Source organism: Culex pipiens, chromosome 3 (assembly GCF_016801865.2).
Source record: "Culex pipiens pallens isolate TS chromosome 3, TS_CPP_V2, whole genome shotgun sequence".
Classification (NCBI taxonomy): Eukaryota; Metazoa; Arthropoda; class Insecta; order Diptera; family Culicidae; genus Culex; species Culex pipiens.
This window is the reverse complement of record NC_068939.1, coordinates 44,745,390-44,768,144: the sequence shown is the minus strand read 5'-3', so window position 1 is coordinate 44,768,144 and position 22,755 is coordinate 44,745,390. Positions and strand designations below refer to the sequence as shown.

Here is a 22,755-nt window from a genome sequence, read left to right as displayed (position 1 = left end):
ATTTAACTTTTTATCACTAAAACTTGATTTGCAAAAAAACACTATTTTTATTTATTTTTTATTTTTTGATATGTTTTAGAGGACATAAAATGCCAACTTTTCAGAAATTTCCATAATGGGCAAAAAATCATTGACCGAGTTATGAATTTTTTAATCAATACTATTTTTTTCAAAAAATTGAAATTTTGGTCGCAAAAAATTTTCAACTTCATTTTTCGATGTAAAATCAAATTTGCAATCAAAAAGTACTTTACTGAAATTTCGATAAATGGCACCGTTTTCAAGTTAAATCCATATTTAGGTGACTTTTTTGAAAATAGTCGAAGTTTTTAATTTTTTAAAATTAGTGCACATGTTTGCCCACTTTTGAAAAAAATATTTTTGAAAGCTGAGAAAATTCTCTATATTTTGCTTCTTCGGACTTTGTTGATACGACCTTTAGTTGCTGAGATAATGCAATGCAAAGGTTTAAAAACAGGAAAATTGATGTTTTCTAAGTCTCACCCAAACAGCCCACCATTTTTCAATGTCGATATCTCAGCAACTAATAGTCCGATTTTCAATGTTAAAATATGAAATATTTGTGAAATTTTCCGATCTTTTCGAAAACAATATTTTCACAATTTTCAAATCAAGACTAACATTTCAAAAGGGCCAAACATTCAATATTACGCCCTTTTAACATGTTAGTCTTGATTTGAAAATTTTGAAAATATTGTTTTCGAAAAGATCGGAAAATTTCACAAATGTTTCATATATTAACATTGAAAATCGGGCCATTAGTTGCTGAGATATCGACATTGAAAAATTGTGGGCTGTTTGGGTGAGACTTAGAAAACATCAATTTTCCTGTTTTTAAACCTTTGCATTGCAATATCTCAGCAACTGAAGGTCGTATCAACAAAGTCCGAAAAAGCAAAATATAGAGAATTTCTCAGCTTTTCAAAAATATTTTTTTTCAAAAGTGGGCAAACGAGTGCACTTATTTAAAAAAATTAAAAACTGCGACTATTTTCAAAAAAGTCACCTAAATATGGATTTAACTTGAAAACGGTGCACTTTATCAAAATTTCAGTAGGGTACTTTTTGATTGCAAATTTGATTTTACATCGAAAAATGAAGTTGACAAATTTTTGCGACCAATATTTCGATTTTTTGAAAAAAAATGTGTTGATTCGAAAACTCATAACTCAGTCAAAGATTTTTTGCACAACCTGGAAATTTCTGAAAAGTTGGCATTTTATGTCCTCTAAAACATATCAGAAAATAAAAAAAAATTAAAATAGTGTTTTTTTGCTAATTGAGTTTTAGTGATAAAAAGTTAAATAAAAAATCACCAAATTTTTTTACCGTGTATCATTTTTTTCCAGTGTAGTCCGTATCCATACCTACAACTTTGCCGAGGACACCAAATCGATCAAAAAATTACTTCAAAAGATACAGATTTTTGAATTTCCATACATCATTTTTGTATGGACAGCTGCCAAATTTGTATGGAAAATTATATGGACAAACTAATGATGCAAAATGGCTTCTTTGGGCATACCGAAGGCACCAAAAAAGTTTCATTCGGATTAAAAAATACAAAAAAAAATCGAATGACCGAAATCCTAGAGAACTGCTCAATTTTGATCTTTTGTCCATTCTTTGTCTTTTGACTTTTTGTCCATTCGATATTCCTTTTGTCCGTTTGACCTCATGTCTTTATTTTTATTTTTTTCTAAATGCGCCTATCAAGTTTATGTTTTCCAAGTTGAGATCAATAATTATTAACTTAATTCTTAATTGTGATAAAAGGACTCATTCAGTAATAAGGGATTTTAAATTCTAATGAATTCGATAAAAAATAATTATGATTAAAAAGGATCTATAAACGTAGAAAACCCAAAGCGGACCTTTTGAAAAAAAATGGCTCTAGAATTTGTTTCAAAAATGAAATTTTCTAGAACACTCCTTCTGCATTCTCGGCAAATTGAAATATACACTCAAATCTTCTGCCAAAAAGTTTGTCGCTAGCAGTCAAAAATAGCCCTCTAGCCAAAGCATCGATTTTTCTCGAAACCAAATCTATTCGTGCTAATATTTGCCATTCTCTCACTCTCGAGACTATTGGAGCAAATAAAAATCAATAATTATGGCCATGTTTTGGCGGTGCCAGCCCAATAATCCCAGGCAAAAACCATTGATAGACCGCATCATCATCATCAGCCTCATCGACACCATCGAACAAACACACGTTTCCATTGAAATGTCACGTTTCGTTTGAATATGGTGTTGCTATTTTTGTAGTTTATGTACAACTATTACGGGGTTTGCACGATTAGAACGCGACGTAAAACCACCCAACCGACGGGGCGATGCTCCGTGGTGCTGGTCCGGAGCGATTAATTGGACAGAACCGTCGCTGGCATCGACACCATCGGCAAAACACACTGTTCGACTTAAATTTCAGCAAACTCAAAAATAATTTAAAAAAATAAATCCGATCTGTTAAAAAATTGTAGTTTATGCAACAAGTTGCAAAAAGAGGATTTTTTCAGCACGAGTCGTATATTTATCCAACGAGGTTCACCGAGTTGGATAAATACGACGAGTGCTGAAAAAATCAAGTTTTGCAACGAGTTCCATACAACATTTTTTGCAATTTCGAAAAACACCCGTTGAGTGAAATTTTAAGTCGAATTTTCATGTATTTTGTCAATAAATCGTTTAAATCAAAAAAATGTTGGAAAGTGTTACTTTTCAAAACAAGTGCTGAAAAGTTCAACTTTTCAGCACCCATTTCAGTGCTGAAAAGTAGAACTTTTCAGCATTTATTTTGAAAAGTGTTGCTATTCGATTCTGTTATTTTTGGTACAGAAAAGTAGGCTATTTCGTCGTTCAAGAATGACAGGAAAAGTAAGTAGTTTCACGACGGAATTGCAGAAAAATATATAAAATAAGCTTTTAGAAAACATTTCCAGACTTTTTTTGAAAAAGTCCTATAACCTATTGTCTTTTATATGTTTATAGGACCTAACCAAATCGAGATTTTGAGATGGAAAACTTAACACAAAAATGCCTCCGTTTAAATCTTGGTGTGATATTTGTACCAAAAAAAAATCATCTATATTTTTTGCTGTACCGTGTACCGCCAAATCCGTTCCGGGTGGAGAAAGGACTGCTGATTCCCTCGACAGTTTGCGGTGCAGGCCAATGCCACTGCATTGAAAGAGGTGGGCCCTCAAAATTTGAAATCAGTGCTCGCGCGTTCGTCCGTTATGATGGTGGTGTTTATTTTAATATATTTGAAGCCTAATTAATATCAACTCGAATGTATCTACGCAAGTTCGGTTTTGGCAGGACAGCCCGGTTTAAGCGGGGTCGCCCAAGTGAACGTGACTTTGTGAAACCAAATTAGAATGGACAGACAGACGTTCTCGGCTCGCACATCATCAGCGCTTATTGGTTTTTAGTGGACACAATTGTAAGGATGTTTTTGTGTGATTGCATAAGAACGAGCTTATTGCATTTTGGTGAATTTTATTTTTGGACTTTTGGACAACACTGCTCGTGTGCAAATCCTAGGTTATTGAAACAAATAACAAGAAGAAAAGTGAAACAGCTACCGTACCTTTTCTAGATCACACCATGTGAAATATTCACCCACGTTCGTGACACCATCTTGCACAAACACAACAGCAGCCGGCCGGCAGCAGCACCAAAATGCACCAAATCTTGGAGTTTTAGAACAGAGCAGTGCCAAAAAAAGAGCAACTTTCCAACACTGCATTATGGCGGCAGTGCAGACTTCGGTGCAAAATTTCGACGTGCTGTCCTCGGTGAATGGTAAGAAGAAATTTGAGGGTTTTTTTTTTGTTTTGCTCCAGATTGCTGGAATCGATTGAGGCTTTATGAGATTTTGTTTAGATTTGGGATTTTTGATTTTTTGGCTAAAGCATTCTGGTAGGAAAGTCCAGCTAAATCTTTAAGCAGCTTATTTTGCGTGTAGAAACAGGATTTTTTTCATTTTGTTGAGTAGCGACGAAAATGTGTATTTGAGTCTTATGAACAACACAACTCGACATTTCTGAATTTGTTGTCAGTAATCGCTTCAGTTGAAAAAAACTTGCTTTTCCTGCCATTCTATTTCCAAATAAAAGTTATTCTTTATCGTAGCAACCGCTATAAAAAACCTATCAGCCAAAACCAACAATAAAACCACTTAGTCGTAACAACCTCTCCAGAACCCGCGATAAAACCCTGAGCAACTCTCTACAAAATCGGCCGATTTCGACCATTTTTATTTTTTGTATTTTTTGATTTGGCTCAAACTTTGTGGGTGCCTTCCCTATGACCAAATAAGCTATTTTGTGTCATTGGTTCACCCATACAAGTCTCCATACAATTTTTGCTGCTGTCCATACAAAAATGGTATGTAAATATTCAAACAGCTGTAACTTTTGAGTGAATTTTCTGATCAATTTGGTGTCTTCGGCAAAGTTGTATATATAGTTGAGGACTACTGAGAAAAAAATAGGTACACGGAAAAAAAATTGCAGATTTTTTAATCAACTTTTTTTTCACTAAAACTCAATTTTCCCAAAATACGTATTTTTTTATTTTCAAGATTTTTTGATATGTTTTAGGGGACAAAAATCCGCAACTTTTGAGCCATAGAGAAACATGGTGCCGAGTTATGATTTTTTGAAAAAATAGTGATTTTTGCAAAAAAAAATCAGACAATTTTATAGCAAATTTTCTGAACTTTAAAAAAAATATTTTTAGAAATGGTCATTCATGGACACTATTTTTAAAAATCGAAAAACTGCAAATATTTCGCTAAAATCAAACTTTCGGTGGCTATATCTTGAAAACGAAGCCCTTTATCAAAAAATCTGTAAAATAGTTTTCGATTGCAAATTCAATTTTGCATTAAAAAAACGTCAGATTTGTTTTTGCATGAAACTTCGATTTATTCTAAAAATCACTATTTTTTCAAAAATTCATAACTTGGCGGCAGATTTTTTGCCCATGTTTCTCTATGGCTCAAAAGTTGCGGATTTTTGTTCTCTAAAACACATCAAAAAATCTTGAAAATCAAATAATACGTTTTTTGGGAAATTGAGTTTTAGTGAAAAAAAAAGTTGATTAAAAAATTTGCAATTTTTTTCGGTGTACCGATTTTTTCTCAACAGTCCACAACAATACCTACAACTTTGCCGAAGACACCAAATTGATCAGAAAATTCACTCAAAAGTTACAGCTGTTTGAATATTTACATACCATTTTTGTATGGACAGCAGCCAAAATTGTATGGAGACTTGCATGGGTGAACCAATGACACAAAATAGCTTATTTGGTCATAGGGAAGGCCCCCACCAAGTTTTAGCCAAATCAAAAAATACAAATAAAATCCATTTCCGGTTTTGGTAGAGAATTGCTCCCCTCTTAAACCCCAAAAAGAACCGCCGCAAAAGGTTGTTACGGCCTATTCATAAAACCTAGATATATATTAAAGGTTTTACAACTGAACTGAACTGAATCTTAACATCCTACTCAAAGCCTTAATAAAAGCTTAGTTAAAACATAGCCAGGTGTTATGAAAAAATGACATTTCACACGTCTCTGAATAGCGAAAGCTACAATATTTCATGAATAAATGAAAGTTGCTAGTATTTAAAATTGAGGTGAAAAGTCATCGATTGTGATTGGACACTCAATAATATTTTAACTGAATAAACATAAATAAAAAAAAAAACATTTCACACGTCTTTAAACGGCTTATGTATAACAGGCTTTATTGTGGCAAAAATAAGTCTTTGTCTTGTTAACGGTACACATCAACCAAAGCTTTTGCACCAAGATTTTTGTTACAGACATTTTAGTATCTTCAAAACTACGGGAACTATCGATATGAATTTTTGTTCATTCCCTAAAGTACTATCTTAAAAGTTATTTACAACAAAGTTTGACTATTTTTACAATCAGGTTGTTTCAGGATTGGGTCCGTAAGTTTGTCAATTTTGGAATAAGAAGACAACAACTTCTTTGGTTGCTGTGCACCCTTAAATGATATTAGAGATGATTTGTAAAAATTTCCATAATGAAATAATAGATATTGGAGGTAAGAGGGGAATGACGTTTTAATGTTTAAGCCCACATTTTCCACTTTTACTCCAACGAAACCGACTACTTTATCGACTTCATTTTGCCGGGCGAGATAGGACGCTGTCTATTTTTAGACGATGACTCAGCACTTTTCCACTTTTACACTTACAAAAACCAGATGGCAGCACCATGGAAAGCAATTTTCCTATTGAAATAATTTCAAAGCTTATTCATCGCAATTGGTGGCTCAATTTCAGCTGTCGTTGAATTTTTATCGATAAATGTTAGGGAGATTATTTTTTTAATTATAATTTTCCATGAAAAAATCTGTTGTTGCAGTTCTTTGCAATAAAATCTATCTACAATATCTACGAAGATTGCGGTCAATCATATTCAATCAGATCACGAGTTTAGCGCCATATTTATGCATTGCTATTTGGCCGCGATAAATGCTTTTTTATAAGCTTACGGTTTTAAGTTAGCTTTGTGCATGCCTAATGGCACTGGACAGCTTCAACACCCTTGGTTTTAAAGAAGTATGCGATAAAACCGTTTGGCATGGGATTGCCATCGGGTTTACAAGTATTTCTTAAAACTTTCATAAAACCATATTGAAAGCCTTGAAACCGTAATAAAAGTAGGTAGTGGCTAGTTGGTTTAAAAATGTTATTGGGTAGTGACGTAATGGTCTTCTTGTCATCACCAATAATAACAGAGCACTCGATCCTAACCTGGTCGTAGCACCTAAGAGGACCTAATAAAAATAAGTTTAGAATAAAAAAAAATTACAGAGCTCTCATTTGAGCGCTGAAAAGTTGAACTTTTCAGTAATTTTATTGGAAAATAATACTTTTCGACTCTGGATTTCAAATGATTTTTTTATCGGAATTGCAAAACAAATGTCTACACCTCGTTGCAAAACTCGATTTGTTCAACTCGGTAAAGTTTTGTTAGATAAATGTACGACTCGTGCTGAAGACATCATTCGTTTGATATCTGTTGTATGTTTTTAAACAAAGATTGTTGAAATATCTTGTCCTTACCATTTTCGTTTCTATAACTCTCCTCGTGCTTACGTCGCAGTTAAAGTAGTAAATTATGACTTTGTATTTGCAAATATCCGTAAACATAATAAATCGTAGCAAAGCAAAAAAAAAATCTGTGCCACTCATGATTAATTGCCTGCGACTCACATTTCAAGTTCAGATCCAAGCCCGCAGATAAAGCTGTCATGCCGCACCAATAAAACTGCTAAATGCATACTTTACAGTGCGCAATGCTGCAATGTTGCAAAAACAAACCGTGACAGCTTTATGAACCCCGTTGACTTGACAGCGGTCGACTTAGTTAAATGATCGGTGTCACCGCGAGAGTTCGCGCCACCGAGATCGATATCAGCCATACCGTAAGAGTGTGTTTTAATTATCGCCCCTCTGGTAGGACTTTGTCCTCATGCGCTGGCCGAAACGGAAACACGCACTCGGATGAATGAACCGGCAATATCCGAGGCGCCCAGGTGAGCTATAATCAACAGGTAGCGCTCTGGGTTATGTATCATACTTCGTGTCCCACCAGCAGCGCCAGATGTGGCGTTTCGACGGAATATACCTGCGCAAAAGTAATCAATCAAATGCAAAGTTGGCGAACTGAGGAAATGCTACCAACGGTAGATTGGCCTAAGCTTGAACTATGGCTACAAAGTTGGGATAGAATGCCGGATCTTTATCAAACAAAACAATATTTACCCTATCAAATAATCAAGTTGTTCTGAACGCATTTTTTACTTAATCAACCTCCAAAAAATAAAAACAGGTTTATGTCAACACCGTCTGAATCACACTATCAGCTATCACGTTTAGTAATCAGTCCTGTCCTGGGGCCTTGTTGACAGAGCCAATACCTGATAGGGCACTTCTACTACACTTCTAGCGACTCCGGGGGTGATTGATATCTACACCTGGAAGAAGTTACCTCCTACCGTGCGCTACCGTGTCTTGTCCGTCGTCGAAGATCGAACGCGTGTCTCTACGAGCAGCCGTGTTGATAAGAATCTTCCAATCAGTTTGTTGGCACCTTCCTTTAGCCAACAGGTCCCCCAGCGTAGAACCAAGGTATAACCAGCTGATTTATGTTAAACGACAGAATGGCTAAATTTGTTTACACTCGGGATTGAAAACTTTGCCTTGCTTCTTGGGCCGTTCTTCCGCCTGTTCGTGGGGAACGAACGCACGTGGTGCGTGTTCCCTGGGATGTCATAGTAGTGGAAGCTAAATGTCAATATTGTCTCCGTGGATTACAATAGTTCTTCGCGCGAAAGAGACTGTCGATATAGTTTAGCAGTGGAGTGGAGCGGGCGGATTTCGTCGAGGACGACTTGACAATGTTAACAGAAGATTTTAAACTAGAAAGGAAAAAGGGCTCAGTGTGACATCAGACGGTTTAACTGGAAGAGAGGGAAACATTGAGCTAACGTTTTTATCTTTAAAATTATAAATAAATTGGATCGTTTTTTATATATACAGCTATGTTTTTGAGGTCAGATTTTTCTTAGGATCTTTTGTGACCATGAAAGAAAGATTGAAAAGGATAGAAAACTTGCAAAAATATTTAAAAAACGAGACTTTTTCTTTTTTGAAATTGTTTAAATTTTAATTTAAAAGAATGTAAATGTCTCTAAAATATTCCAACATTTTTTATAAATAAAATAAAAATCTACAAAATATTTAAGAAATAATATTTTTTAAAAAGAATTGCTAATATTTGAAAGAATGGAAAAAAATCACAAAATCATTACGACAGTCAAGAATAAGTTTTTTTTTAAATTAAATAAAAACTTAAAAAATGTTTTAGAGGTTGAACTTTTTTTTTGGAAGAACTGCTCATGTTTGAAAGAATGGGAAAAACTCACAAAAACATTACGTCAAGAATATGTTGTTTAATTAAAAAAAAAAAACTTAGAAAATATTTTATAAGTCGAACCTTTTTTTTGAAGAACAGGTCATGTTTGAAAAATGGAAAAATTCACAAATTTATTTTGACAATCAAGAATAGGTTGTTTTTAAAAATAAAATTAAAGCTAAAAACATATTTTAGAAGTCGAACTTTTTTGGAAGAACAGCTCATGTTTGAAAGAATGGAAAAACCCACAAAAATATTTTGACAATCAAGAAAAGGTTGTTTTTAAAAACAAAATAAAAATTTAAAAAATATTTTAGAGGTTGAACAGCTCATGTTTGAAAGAATGGAAAAACTTACAAAAATATTACGACAAACAAGAAAATCAGACTTGTATGTAAGAAAATATTTTTTTCAAGATTTTTTTTGAAGTTTATAATTATAATTATTTATTCTATTTTTTAACATTCGACCTTTTGTCCTTTCGACGTTTTGTCCATTCGACCTTTTGTCCACTTTCGACTTCTGTCCATTCGACCTTATGTCTTTCGACCTTTTGGCATTCGACCTTTTGTCCATTCGACCTTATGTCTTTCGACCTTTTGTCACACATCCGAAAAATATATAGATAGATGTTTTTATTAATTTTAAGTGACTTTTCTACAGAAATTTCCTATAAAGTCCTGTAGTCTGTTGCTAAAAGTGTATTACTGGTCACCATTTTTGTTTTGCTGGACGCAATTATGCCTTACTATTTTTGTACAAATTAAATTGTTTGGTCCGATTTTGGTAGAAATATTTTTTCAATGATTTTGAATCAATTTTATTAGAAATAAAAGTTATGCAATGTGTTGACTTTTACATACAAAAATGTATAGACATTTTAGTGTGCACCTTTGTCCCGCAAATGTCTTTTTGGGATCTGTTTTAAACAGTAGTTAGGGTTGTAAAATTCAAATATTAGATCAAAATAGGCTAAAGGTGACCTAAGCCCGTAACGGACACACATTTCTTTTTTTCAACTTTTTTTTTCAAGATACCGTAAACCGGGGTGACTTTGATAGGATTTCAATTTGTTTTTGGAATATTTTCCAACAGGTAAGGTTTTACTCAAGATCATTATTTTGAAAACATGTACTGGGATAGGCCAAACAAAGTCCATGCACTATTCTGGAAAAAAAGATTTTTCAAAAGTGTTTAGAAAAATTGTTACGTTAAAAATTCTTAGTTTAAATTTCCGGGGTGACTTTGATAGTCAAAGTTTCTCTTGTTAAAATTATATTTAAGATGTTCAAACTTTATTTGTACGTTAAATGTACCATCACTAAAGAAGCTGATATAATTTTCAAGAAAAAAAAATCAATGTTTATATTAAGTTAACTAAGTTTATAAGCTTTTTAACAAAATACATATAAATTTTAGGTAAAATTGTTAAAAAAAGTCAGAATTTTGCCTGAAATTTGTTAAAACTAGTTTTGTTCATAAAATTGTCGATTTATATTGTATTTTATACTGAATTCGAAGCACAAATCACAAGTTTGGTCATTTTACATGAAATTTGTTCAACTGAAATTGCCTATAAATTTAGAGATTTTTTTAAATTGTGTTTCAAAAACACATGATATTTATTATTTACAAATTTATTTAACCTTTTCCTAGTGGAAAATTGTCCAAAGAATACGAAAATACACTCCGTTTTCCGATTCAAAATAATGTTCATTGAGAAAATCATGACACTTTGAGAAGTTTAAAATAATGACTTTCATCAACATTTTCTTGACTTTAGTTAACTAACTTTTTAAACTTTTCAAAATTTTATGAAAAGTTCTTCTTGAGGTACTTTGAACACTTCTCTACCACGGTCAGTATGATTCTAAACCATTCCGTACATATTTCAATTCTACTCTTCATTTTGCAGAAAAATCTCAAACTTATCAAAGTCACCCCGGCTATCAAAGTCACCTCGTTTTACGGTATATAAAATTGACCAAAAGGTCAAGTCAAAACCCTGACTATGAGATCTTCAGTAAAAAAAAGTTTCAAAATTACTGGTTCGCACCTTTGCACTGCACTACTCTACATCCCTACATTTATCATAAGATATTTTCTAATGAGACCTGCCATGAACGCTATTCTTACGGCTGCTTCTAAAGTTGGCTATCAATTTCAAATCGCGTCAAATATTTGCCCAAGTGCAAACGTGCATCGATACACTCCGCCAAGCCCGAGAATTCCTTCCATTGCGTCACGTACCTTGCTTCGCATCATCCCCTTTGCTGGGCACGTAATCTTGCTAATTAAATCGAGAAAAAAAAGAAACCTCGCCGCACCGATACGGGTTTCAATCAAGATCGATTATGAACCACCTGTTTGCCGAGCGCGGAATGAGCTGAGATGACCATATATCGATGCTCGTCGAATCGCCCTTCAGAATCGCGAGACGCGTGCATAGATTTTCGCATATCTTGCTCGCCATCTCGCTTGGCATCCTTTCATGGTGACAGAAAAATTAGAACCAATTCCTTGTTAGCTCTCGGTCGGTTGGTTAGACACTCTCGATTGAACTAGATCGGTTTCATGCCGGATGATAATTGAAACGTTATCTTGGCACTGCTAGTGAGTTGGACGCTTGTTTTTCAAGATTCAAGCAGCAGGGTGACTGCTCAATTCAAGTTATCAAGAATATTGTATTTTTAAATTCATCAAACCTGCATACTAGAACAACACCAAAGTAGAGTATTGAGTGTGACATGCGTCGGCGAATCACATGCTGCGCCTCAGCAAAGTCGATTATTTATGATTTCATGCTCAACCAACGACGTTGCGCTGCTTGAGTTCTAGCTAGTTGTTTGCCTTCGCGGTCTTGCACTGGAAATGCGTGACAACTCGATTTGGTGTGGTGTACTAGTTAGTGACAGTGATTAGTGTTTGCACACTACACCCCCCGTGTGCGTGTGATTTGTAGTGAATTAGTTGGTTGGTTTTTATTTGTAAGAAAAATGCAACACCCAGGGTGCAGCGTTAGAAGGTTTGCCACTAAAGTCATTACTGTCACCAGTTTTGTGAGTCTTTTTTTGTTGCCCCAACTAGAAAATAAATGGCAGAGTAAAATGGGATTATTGCTTCGATATATCTTATGAGACAAACACCACTCGCACCCCAAGAAGTATAAACAGAGAGTGCAGTTTTCAATTCCAATCAGGAGCTGCATTCATGTGACGACGACACTTGCACTTGGTTGTCTTGCTGTGTGTGCTAAACCATTTTACACTTCCCCCACCCAGTCGGAGTTGGATGTGGTGTTATGAATGGAATTGTCCCTGCAACAGCACATATTGTGTTGATCATGCTGCTTGGCGCGCTTTGTTACAACCGGAAAGGAGCAGCAGCATCCTGGAAAATAATAAATAACGAATTCCAATCAAAGTTGATGCTTTTATGAGAGGAAATGTGTTTTTTGTCGGTCACAAGTAAAAGTTTTGTGATTTTTTTTCTTACGTTATTGGTAAGAGAATCGCATTTGTAAATGCTGTCGTATTTTTTTTTTTTTTTTTTTTCAAAATATTGTTCAATCAGATTAGAATCAGCAAAACGTCATAGAAATCATTCTTAATTATTATTATTCTTCAAAAAAGAAAAAAAGAGGTCAAATAACTTTTTGTTGTTTGGAAGAAAGCTGAAATCTCAAAAAATGTTGTTTGAAAACTATATTTTTAATGGTTTTATTTATGCTTGAAGACATTACAAAATTAAAAAAGAAATAAATAATGTTCTCAAACAATCGAAAGGGTCCTTACACAGCAATTCCCCATGAAAACAGCAAGTTCTCCGATCGGGCTCAAAATTTTCCTGGGAGTTTCATGGCCGAAATAATCAGACACGTATTTTTTTTTTTTTTTGATTATGGTAACCTACACCGTGTTGGGGGTGGTCCAGAAAATGGCAATTTTCTTCGATTTGTGCAAAAACCACATTTTTCAAAAAATCATAACTCCGCATCATTTCAACCGATTTTAGCTGTCTTGAGCGCAAACGAAAGGGTATTGAATAGGCTTTTAAGGAAGTTAAAAGTTTCAAATATCTAGCCTAACATTTGAAAAGGTCAAATGAAAATTTAAAATGTTAATTTGAAGGTCTCGGGACTAAAGAGCCTTCGTCTGAAAATATTTTTATCAGATTCCTCGGAAAATTTTATCAAAAAATGGTGAAAAAACACCAAATTTTCGTTAATTACTTAGAAAAGTGTTTAAATGGGAGAAAAAATCTGTTTAAAATTAAGTATATTCTTAATACCCTACTATAAACTGGTAATTATCATTATAACTTATAAACATGATACAAATAAATATAACAAATAAAACAGAAGAATAATCTGGGTTTATCAGAATGTGTTCTGTTTTAAAAATATTAACACAACCGAAAAGAACTGAATTAAGGATTTAGCGCGAAATCGTTAAAATGATTTTACCAGGCATCTGAAAACTATCCGAGAAGCTAACTAACATTTAAATTTTTAGAACTTCAAGGATAAAATAATTGAAAAATGTGATGAGTTGAAAGAATTGGACAGAGAAAAATATTTCATGAGTTCCGCGAAATTATGAAAATTTACCGTATACCCCACTTTTAAGTAATACAAAGTTGTAAATAGATCATTTACTAAATTTATCGAATTTATTGAAATTTATAATTAATTTTAATTATTTAACATCAAGTCAATTTTGAATTATTGCAAGATTTCTAACCAAACTGCATCATTAACACAAAAGTGATGAAAATGTATTTGGGCAAACTTACTCAGTAGTCCATTTTTCGATATCTTGTGACGGTGGGGCGGTACGACCCTTTTCATTTTTTTCTAGATTTTACTGAGACACGTTTTTCTGTGCTTTGCAGCTCGAACCCGTGAAGAGATAGATATATGGTGTCAAAAGAACTTTTTTTTCTGGGCGCCCGATTTGATGGCGTACTAAAAATTCCCAATAGTACGTATTTGACTTAAAAAAAAAGATAAAAATAGTTTAAAAGTCGTTGCCATTTTTCTGTCAAAAATCGAGGGACATGTCATTTTATGGGAAATTCAATGTACTTTGCGAATCTACAATAACCCAGAAGGGATTTTTTTTTTCATTTAAAAATAATGTGTTTTTGTGACATTGCAAAACATAAGAGGTTTGCATGTATTCTTCACGAGTTATCAGAATTTTACTAACAAGTTTTGTTGATAAATTGATAATTTTGCCATTTTTGAGCTATTTTTTAGTACTAACCCCTAAAACCTAATCGTGCGCTTTGAAATATTTTTTTTTTTTTTGAAAGTTAAGCAAATTTTGCATAAGAATGGTCTATTGGACGTTTATTGTGGATCTCGGACAATTGGTTGAAAAAAAATGCCAAACAATATTAACATATTTGTTTTTCAGGTGTTTTTGACTACCCTGACTGATTTATTTTAGTGCAGATATTCGTAACATTAAATTGCAGACAAAACATTTAAGAGTGAGGATCAATTTTCAATGAAAGTTATGGGTTGCCTTTACCTTTAAATGAAACTTTGGACGCTGTTAACTGTGCTGTTATTCTGCAGTGCATGAAACATGGAAATTAATGTATTTTGATAGCTCAGGTGGTGTTTTTTAACATTTCACTTTAGCCGAAATAAAAAAAGTGTTTGTTTAGGAACAATTCATCAACCTTTTAACTTTCAAATAAAAAAAACTATTGACCAAGTTATAAAAAGGAAACAATAAATCTAAAACTACCAAATTTATTGGAAAATAAATATTTTTATTTTTACAACCTTAAACTCAGGACACTCGCGCATTGTTTCGCGCCGAGAACCCGTTCCAGCACAAATCTCATCCCGGCAAAACAGCACCCGGGATTAAAACTGAACCTGACAGGCGTGTGCTTGGCAAGCTGCTTTGCACTGTTCTGCCGGAATCCCCCACGAGGCAATTGCGTTCCTGGAAGACGGTGAAAAGTGCATCTGCTGCTGCGGCAAACGTCCTGCCGGGAAAAACAACAACAAAACTAACAACTTTTGTTTCGGTGTTGATTCCTGCTGTTTTTCGCAGCTCTCTCCTCGTCTCTAGTGAAAGCATGGAAGCTTTGGTTTAATTTTATCCTGGGCTGCACCACCTGCGCTCCACCCACACTACGTCTGCTTTTCCAGATGCAATCTCAACTCTTCGCTAATTGTACCAGAATATGCTTTCTCCCTGTGTACCGCTAATTAGTTGCATAGCGTTGGCGTGGTGGTCCTGATGTTGACTTGGAAATTGTTTAATCTGGAATCAAAGGCACATTTGGAATAATCATTTTTGAGTTTTGTTTTGCAAAATGGATAAAGATTTAAAGTATGCACATTTGATGTCATTCAAACATAATTTTCTATAGCTTTCCACAAATTCGATAAATTATTCCGCGATACTAACCAGTGCACGTGCACTCCCACGCACGATTTTGCTAATGAACCTAAAAAATACCGCCACTAATCAAGCAAATTAACAGAGCGTGCAAGCGCGCGCGTGTATCCAATTGATTAAGGATTCAGGCAGAACGAAAAAAAAATCCGTGGGCATTTTGCGAGGGTTTTCCGATGAATGGTGGACCCCCTGGAATAATTCATTCATAACAGTATGCTTTTTGGAACGAGAGGATAATCAACACCAAATGACATTTAAAAAAAAGTTTTAATTTTATTTTTTCGTTTAAATTTGTTTTAAAATATTTGCAACGGCCTACATGCAAATAATTTTTAATGTTCATGTCGCCTACATATTACTTTTGATGTCGATCTTCTCGATCTCAATATTGCTCCATCTCCGACGAATTCTTCTTCTTACTTCGATTCTCTTCATTCCTCGATATTTTCTTTTGCTTTAAGTATCTCTTCCTCGACAGTGCCTTGGAGTCGTTTTACTTTAAAAATCTCTTCCGACTCATGGCTTGCATATACATCATCACCAAAATCTTTTTTTTTTTTTTTTTGATACTAAAATGTTTGCAAATTGCATTTTTTTTTACCTTTAAATTGCTGTAACTTTTTGACCAAAATGTCCAAAGTCATTTTTTAGAAAACGAAAATGTCAGAAGCTCTAAAATTGCTTCGAACGTTAAATTTGTCAAAAAATGACCCCTGTATTGCTGCAATAAAAAAACGTTTTTTGAGGGTTTGTTTTGATAACATTTTTCGTAGAGGGCGCAGATTGCAAGATAAAATTTTGGTGGCATACCAAATAGTTTTTTGAAGAGAAAAAAAAATTCCCAAAAGTATTAATGAAAAGTAAGATTCGCCAATTCTCCAAAAAATCTAATTCCGACTTAATTTTTCGATCTGAACCAGTAAATGGACCAAAGTTTGATCAAAAAAGAGCTTTTTTAAGATTTACTAAAATCAGTTTACAATTGTAACTCAATAAAATGAAATAAGTTAGCTCCATAATAAAAAAAATAATCTTCTTTCTGCAGTAAGAACTTACTAGAAATCGTAAATTACTCTTGAGTAATTTCCATAAAGTTTTCGCATTAAAGTCATGTTGGCAAATTTTCATTGAAAAAAACGTTTCTTAATCCACCATTAAGTGGTTGGTGCCTTCCTCACATTTACAAAGTAATAATGAAGTTTATGAAAAAAATATATACCTGATACAGACTTTTCCAGAAAACATGCAGACATTTCTGCACATTTCATTTGAAGCAATGTGGCAACCGGGCGTTTTGCATCTAGCGCGACTCTCGCACGTAAATAAACAGACCCGGCCTTTTGAGGTTATGCAAAAAATCACCCTTTTTGGAGATACAAAAATCTTTTTCTTAGCATAACTTTTTAAATACTTTACTAAACAGAATAAATTTTAATAGGGTCTTATGGGACCCCAAAACGAATCGAATAAGGCTGACCCGGCCAAAATCGGTTCAGCCAGTTCTGAGAAAATCGTGTGGAAAAAAATCATGTCTACACACATCCCCACAGACATTTGCTCAGAATTTGATTCTGAGTCGATATGTATACGTGAAGGTATATCTAGAAGGTATATTTAAGAAGTTCAATTTTCGAGTGATTTTATAGCCTTGCCTTAGTGAGGTGAGGAAGGCAAAAAGTAAAGAAATAACCCTGAGTCTGTAGCGAAACGATCTGCTCATTAAGCCAAGAGTCGCAATTTGGTGTGGAATACGCCCAGATTGACCTTGTTTATTGATTCAATTCAAACGCATGATAGGGAAACATTCTGATCCAAGGTAACGCAATTACGTAATAATTTTCAGCAAAAATCACGCTTTCGCCAAACTGGGTCAAAAGCGTTGAACAAGGGGGTGAGGTGTTGTATTTCTGGCCTATACATTTTTCAAATTTTTATCTGTTTATGGTAATAAATTAATAGCAATTTTCTTGCAAAACTTCTTAAATTTCATTATTCAAATGAATTATTTTTTAGAGACAAAATAGCCTTCCAATCCCCTTTACCAACAGAACACCACGGGAGTTAAATTTGCGCGATTTGATTGAATCCATCTATCACGTCCCACATCAATTTGCTCCGATGCATTTATTTTCATAATTGGATATTTATGAGAGGCTTATTGTCAGCGAAATAAAAATCAAACAATTTACAACACGTGTCACTCTTTTCACAGTGTGTGTGTGCCACCAACTTCATCCCAGCATGTAATGCCTTAAACTAATTATGGGTTATTTTTTCCAACATTTTTTTTTCCAGAACCCCTGGTGAACCGGTACGCGTCGCGCAGGAAATCCGTGTTCGCCGAAACGTACGACCCGGAGAATGACGACGACGACGATGGGGCGCGCGCGATATTCCCCAAGACGGACGAGCAGCGGTCGCGGTTGTGCGACTCCGTCAAGAACATCCTGCTGTTCCGGTCGCTGGACAAGGAGCAGGTACGGCGCGGGGGTCTTGGGATTGTACTGATTTGGGCTTTTGGGTTAAAATATTGAAACATTACAACCAACAGCACACGATTGAGAGTAAAATGGTCTCGAACTTGACTGAGAGGAAAACGGTATCCTCGAGAGGATAATTCTCTGGTGTGTTAATTCGTAATTCGACACTTCTACTAAACTTTTTTGAGAATGAAACTGAAAGCTTTCCACCATTATGTGAATTACACATACAGTCTGTTCGCTGTACCTTGTTACTCTCATCCTGAGAACTTTTTCCTCTCGAATGAAAGAGAAATAAAAAAGTAGTCATAATCCTTATCATGCAACCCACTAATTCAGTGCAAATATGCAAACAACTTTTTCACTATCCTGTCCGACCTTCGATTGGAAAATCCTCCCATCGAGCAAGAAAATCCAATCTTCGACCAGCGAAGTTTGCTGCCGATGTAGGTGGTAACCGCCCAAGTCCAAGCCCAAGAAATGAAAAATAATGCATACGCAACAATACTTTTAATGAGGAAACTTTCCCCATTTCAACTTATCGAACCCTTCGCCACCGCTCCACTCCAAGTTGGCCTAGTCTGTGTCTGTGGACGGGCGCCTTAACATATATGCACATTTTTCATCGTCTTGTCAATCGCTGTAATCCTCCCGGCCGGACTTGGCTGACCAGCAAAGTTGGACAAGGTGGTGGTGGTGGTGGTGCATTCTCGTTAGTAATCGCTTTATCAACTTTTGTGTTTTTCCCCCTCCCTCGTTGCAGATGAACGAAGTGCTGGACGCCATGTTCGAGAAGATAGTCAAATCGAAAGATTATATTATAAAGCAAGGAGATGACGGAGATAACTTCTACGTCATTGAGTCGTAAGTTGATGGAGGAGAGGGAAATTTGCATTTTGGAGGGAAAACAAACGACGATTTAAAATGGATATTTGCCTTTTTTTTGCAGAGGAATTTACAAAGCGTACGTGGGAGAAGATCAGAAGCACATACACACGTACGAGGGTAGAGGCAGCTTCGGAGAACTAGCTTTGTTGTACAACATGCCAAGGTAGGTTTTGGAGTTCTATTGCTCTTATTTTCAGCACTTTTTTTTCTAAATGAAAATTGACCCTTTGGGTTATTGCCGATTCGAAAAGTACTTAATGTTTCCCATAAAATTATATGTGCTAAAAAAATTAACAGTCGAGTGACGAAAAATGGCAGAGTTTTTGAAACTAGTTTTGTATTTCTTCGATGAAAAATACGTTTATTAGAAATTCTGAGTACCGTGAAACGGGGTGACTTTGATAGGTTCGAGATTTTCCCATACAAATTATACGCACGTAATGGTATGGAATCATACTGACCGTGTTAAAGAAGTGTCCAAAGTACTTCAAGAAAAAGTTTTCATTAAATTTTGAAAAGTTTTAAAAGTTAGTTAACTTCAATTAAGAAAATGTTGGTGTAGCATTATTTTAATTTTCTCAAAATGTCATTAATTCTCAATGAACATGATTTCGAATCGGAAAAAGGAATACATTTTTGAATTCTTTGGACAATTTTTCGCAAGGAGAGTTCATATAAGTTTGTAAATAATACATATTATGTATTTAAGAAACATGATTTAAAAAAAAATATCCAAATTTAAAGGAATTTTAAGTAGAGCAAAGTTCTTGTAAAAATTGAAAACTTTTCATTCGTGCTTCAAATTCAGTTCAAAATCTAGTATGAATCTTTCTTTTAGAAACAAAACTATTTTAAAGGAATTTCAGGCAAAATTCTGAATTTTAAACAATTTTAACTAAAATTTATATGTATTTTGTTAAAAAGCTCATAAACTTAGTTAACTATTTATAAAAAAAATATTTGTTCTTTTTTTTAAGTTTGTCAACAACCTTATTGATGGTACATTTGACATAAAAATAAGATTTGAACACCTTAAATCTGATTTTAACAAGAAAAACTATGACTATCAAAGTCACCCCGGGATTCAAAATAAGAATTTTCAACGCAAGTATTTTTTGGACACTATTGAAAAAAACTTATTTCAAAAATAGTGCATGTACTTTTATGTTTTTTTCAAAAAACAATTAAAATCCTATCAAACAAAAATTCATCACACATTTAATATTACGCCCTCTTTGAATGTTAGAAGATCGACAAATTTCACGAATGTTTCAAATTTTAACAATGAAAATCGGTCAATTAGTTGCTGAGATATCGACATTAAAACTGTTTCTTTTTGAAGTTGTAGGAAATTTTTGAACTTTTCGATAAATTTTTTTTCAGGGATTCCATTCGGGATCACGGACACTATTTTAAAAATAAAACAAACGGATTTTTTCGTACAAAATTTAACTTTGAATGGCTATATTTTGAAAACGGTGAAAAAATCACCATTTAAAAAAACATAAAAACGTCGGCAAAATGTTGGTCCATACTTCTGAATAGCTTAAAAAATGCGGGGTTTTGTCCCCTAAAATACATAAAAAAATTAAAAAATAAAAAAATACAGATTTTGTAAATTAAATTTTCATAAAAAAAATCGCCATTTTTTCCGTGTACTTTTTTTAATAGTCCTCATCAATACCTACAACTTTGCCGAATTGGTGTCAATCAAAAAAATCCTTGAAAAGTTACAGATTTTCGAAAATTCACGTACAATTTTTGTATGAACAGCTGCCAAAATTGTATGGAGATTTTTATGGGTGAACCAATGACACAAAATGGCTTCTTTGGTGATAGGAAAAGCTCCCACAAAGTTTGAGCTAAATAAACAAAATACAAAAAATGAAAATGGTCGAAATCGGCCGATTTCGTAGAGAATTGCTCATTAGTTTATTTTTTTATACTAAGAATCTAACCAATAGTTGACCAATAGAGTTGAGATATCGTCAGCTGGATGTTGTGGACAAATTAGGCCATCGAAAATATTATTTAAAGATTTCATGTCTCTCTTCTTCAAAATAATTCTAGTGTAAATTTTCAAAACAACCTATGTGTCATCGGTTTCCTACATTTTATAACGTTTATTTTTTGCATTTTTAATCATTTGACACATTTGTGCATTATATTTTTTATTAAATGAAGCAGTCAAGGGACAAGCATCTCGAAAAACAATAAATACCCCTAAGTGACTGTGAGTGTGACTCATTTTTCACAAAATTGAACCATTTAGAGACGATTTTTTTATTGCACAGTAAAAAAAATCATGGTAAAATTTCATCTAAAAAGGAGTACATCTTTTATGTCAGAAAAAAGCTTTAATTTTACCTCTAATAATGTGTAAATTTACATCTGGCAGACGCTAGGACAAAATATTTGTAATCCCAAAAAAATATCAAACCGGCGATAGTTATATCTAGCTTACTAAGTCCGCGCCCCAACCCGTACGGCCATCTCGCCGCTGTGAAAACAGGACGATGAAAGCCAATGTAGCTCTATGTGTTCCGTGCATTTTATATTGTATTTACTGCATATAGGGTACATATACGCTATACGAGATACGTAGAGGTATATTGGCTTTGATAGACCAGTTTTCATAGCGGCGAGTTGGCCGAGCGGGATGGGGCGCGGACTTAGTAAGGTAGATATAACTATCACCGGTTTGATATTTTTTTGGGATTACAGATATTTTGTCCTAGCGTCTGCCAGATGTAAATTTAACCATTATTAGAGGTAAAATTAAAGCTTTTTCCTGACATAAAAGATGTACTCCTTTTTAGATGAAATTTTACCATGATTTTTTTTTACTGTGTGGGTTTAGAACCACTGCGACCATAGAGTTGATCTATAGCGGTAGAGACGATTGGTCCATCAACAAAGTTGAATCTAGTAATGATCTCAAAATTAGTTTGACCATATTTCGATATTATCAGATTTTGCACCATCCTGAACTCTGGCTTATAATGCCTTTCTTGTACAAAAAAAATCGAAAATTGCAAAATGCAAATACTAACTTTCAGTAATTAAAAGCGAAACAATAAGTCGTTGCTTTGTTTCTTGCATACGCACCATATTTGATATAAACATTCCTAAATTAAAGTTAAATTAAACATTCCTAAACAAATATCGTTTTTACTCAATTTGGAGTAGAGGAATACAAAATTGTGAAAAGAAAGTTTACCCTGATGAAGAAATAGTATTGAAGAATAAAAATGATGAAAATCCGATGATCTGTAAACCTCAATGTTGGGAACATGAATAATTAAAATAAAAATGTGTTTAAACATAAATAATACTAACTAAATCCACCTACATGGTTGATGCCTGACCAAAAAATCTCATCAAAATTACTGAGATCCAGAATAAAAATAGCTAAAGTTTTCTTTTTTTTTTTTTTGGTCAAAGTCAAGGGAGGGGCAAAAAGCTAAAAAATAAAAAAATCGAATTTAAACATTTTGATAAAGAAAAGAATTTTAAACTGTGTGGCACCACAATTACAGTTGCAAAAATAAAAACGCGTTAAAAACACGCGTCTTCTCAGAACCGATCGCATTGGATTAGCTTCTGAACTTCCCAAGTATCCATTCCATGAAATGGGATTCCATTAACAGTCATATAGATTCATAGACACCTGTCCATCATCCGGAGACTGGACGTCGTTCCCCGGCCAATGATGTTGATGCGTTCGGTTTCAAATTTCCCCCCTCTCATTTTCTCTTTTCTCTTGCAGAGCTGCCACCATCCAGGCCGAAACGGACGGCCAGCTGTGGGCGATGGACCGCCAAACATTCCGGAGAATCCTGCTCAAGTCCGCCTTCAGGAAACGGAAAATGTACGAAGCCCTGCTGGACTCGGTCCCGATGCTGAAGACCCTGCAGGTACGGCTAGGATTTACGCGCTGTTCAGCTGGGATGTGTGCTATTTTTGACCACATT

The 22,755-nt window shown here is 34.4% G+C and overlaps 1 protein-coding gene across 7 annotated transcripts in view; it reads left to right on the top strand.

Moving 5' to 3' along the window:
* The window catches only part of LOC120429148 (cAMP-dependent protein kinase type II regulatory subunit), a 211,361-nt gene that overhangs the window by 165,728 nt on the left and 22,878 nt on the right, over positions 1-22,755 (top strand). For 6 of the 7 annotated variants that reach the window (XM_052711082.1, XM_052711083.1, XM_052711084.1 and 3 more), the window contains exons 4-7: positions 17,709-17,890; positions 18,657-18,757; positions 18,843-18,944; positions 22,551-22,698. In XM_052711082.1, coding sequence (XP_052567042.1) covers positions 17,709-17,890; positions 18,657-18,757; positions 18,843-18,944; positions 22,551-22,698 — 533 coding nt within the window. Of the gene's footprint in view, positions 1-3,277; positions 3,829-17,708; positions 17,891-18,656; positions 18,758-18,842; positions 18,945-22,550; positions 22,699-22,755 lie in introns of those variants that run through there. The other variant, XM_039594351.2, reaches the window with a different exon arrangement.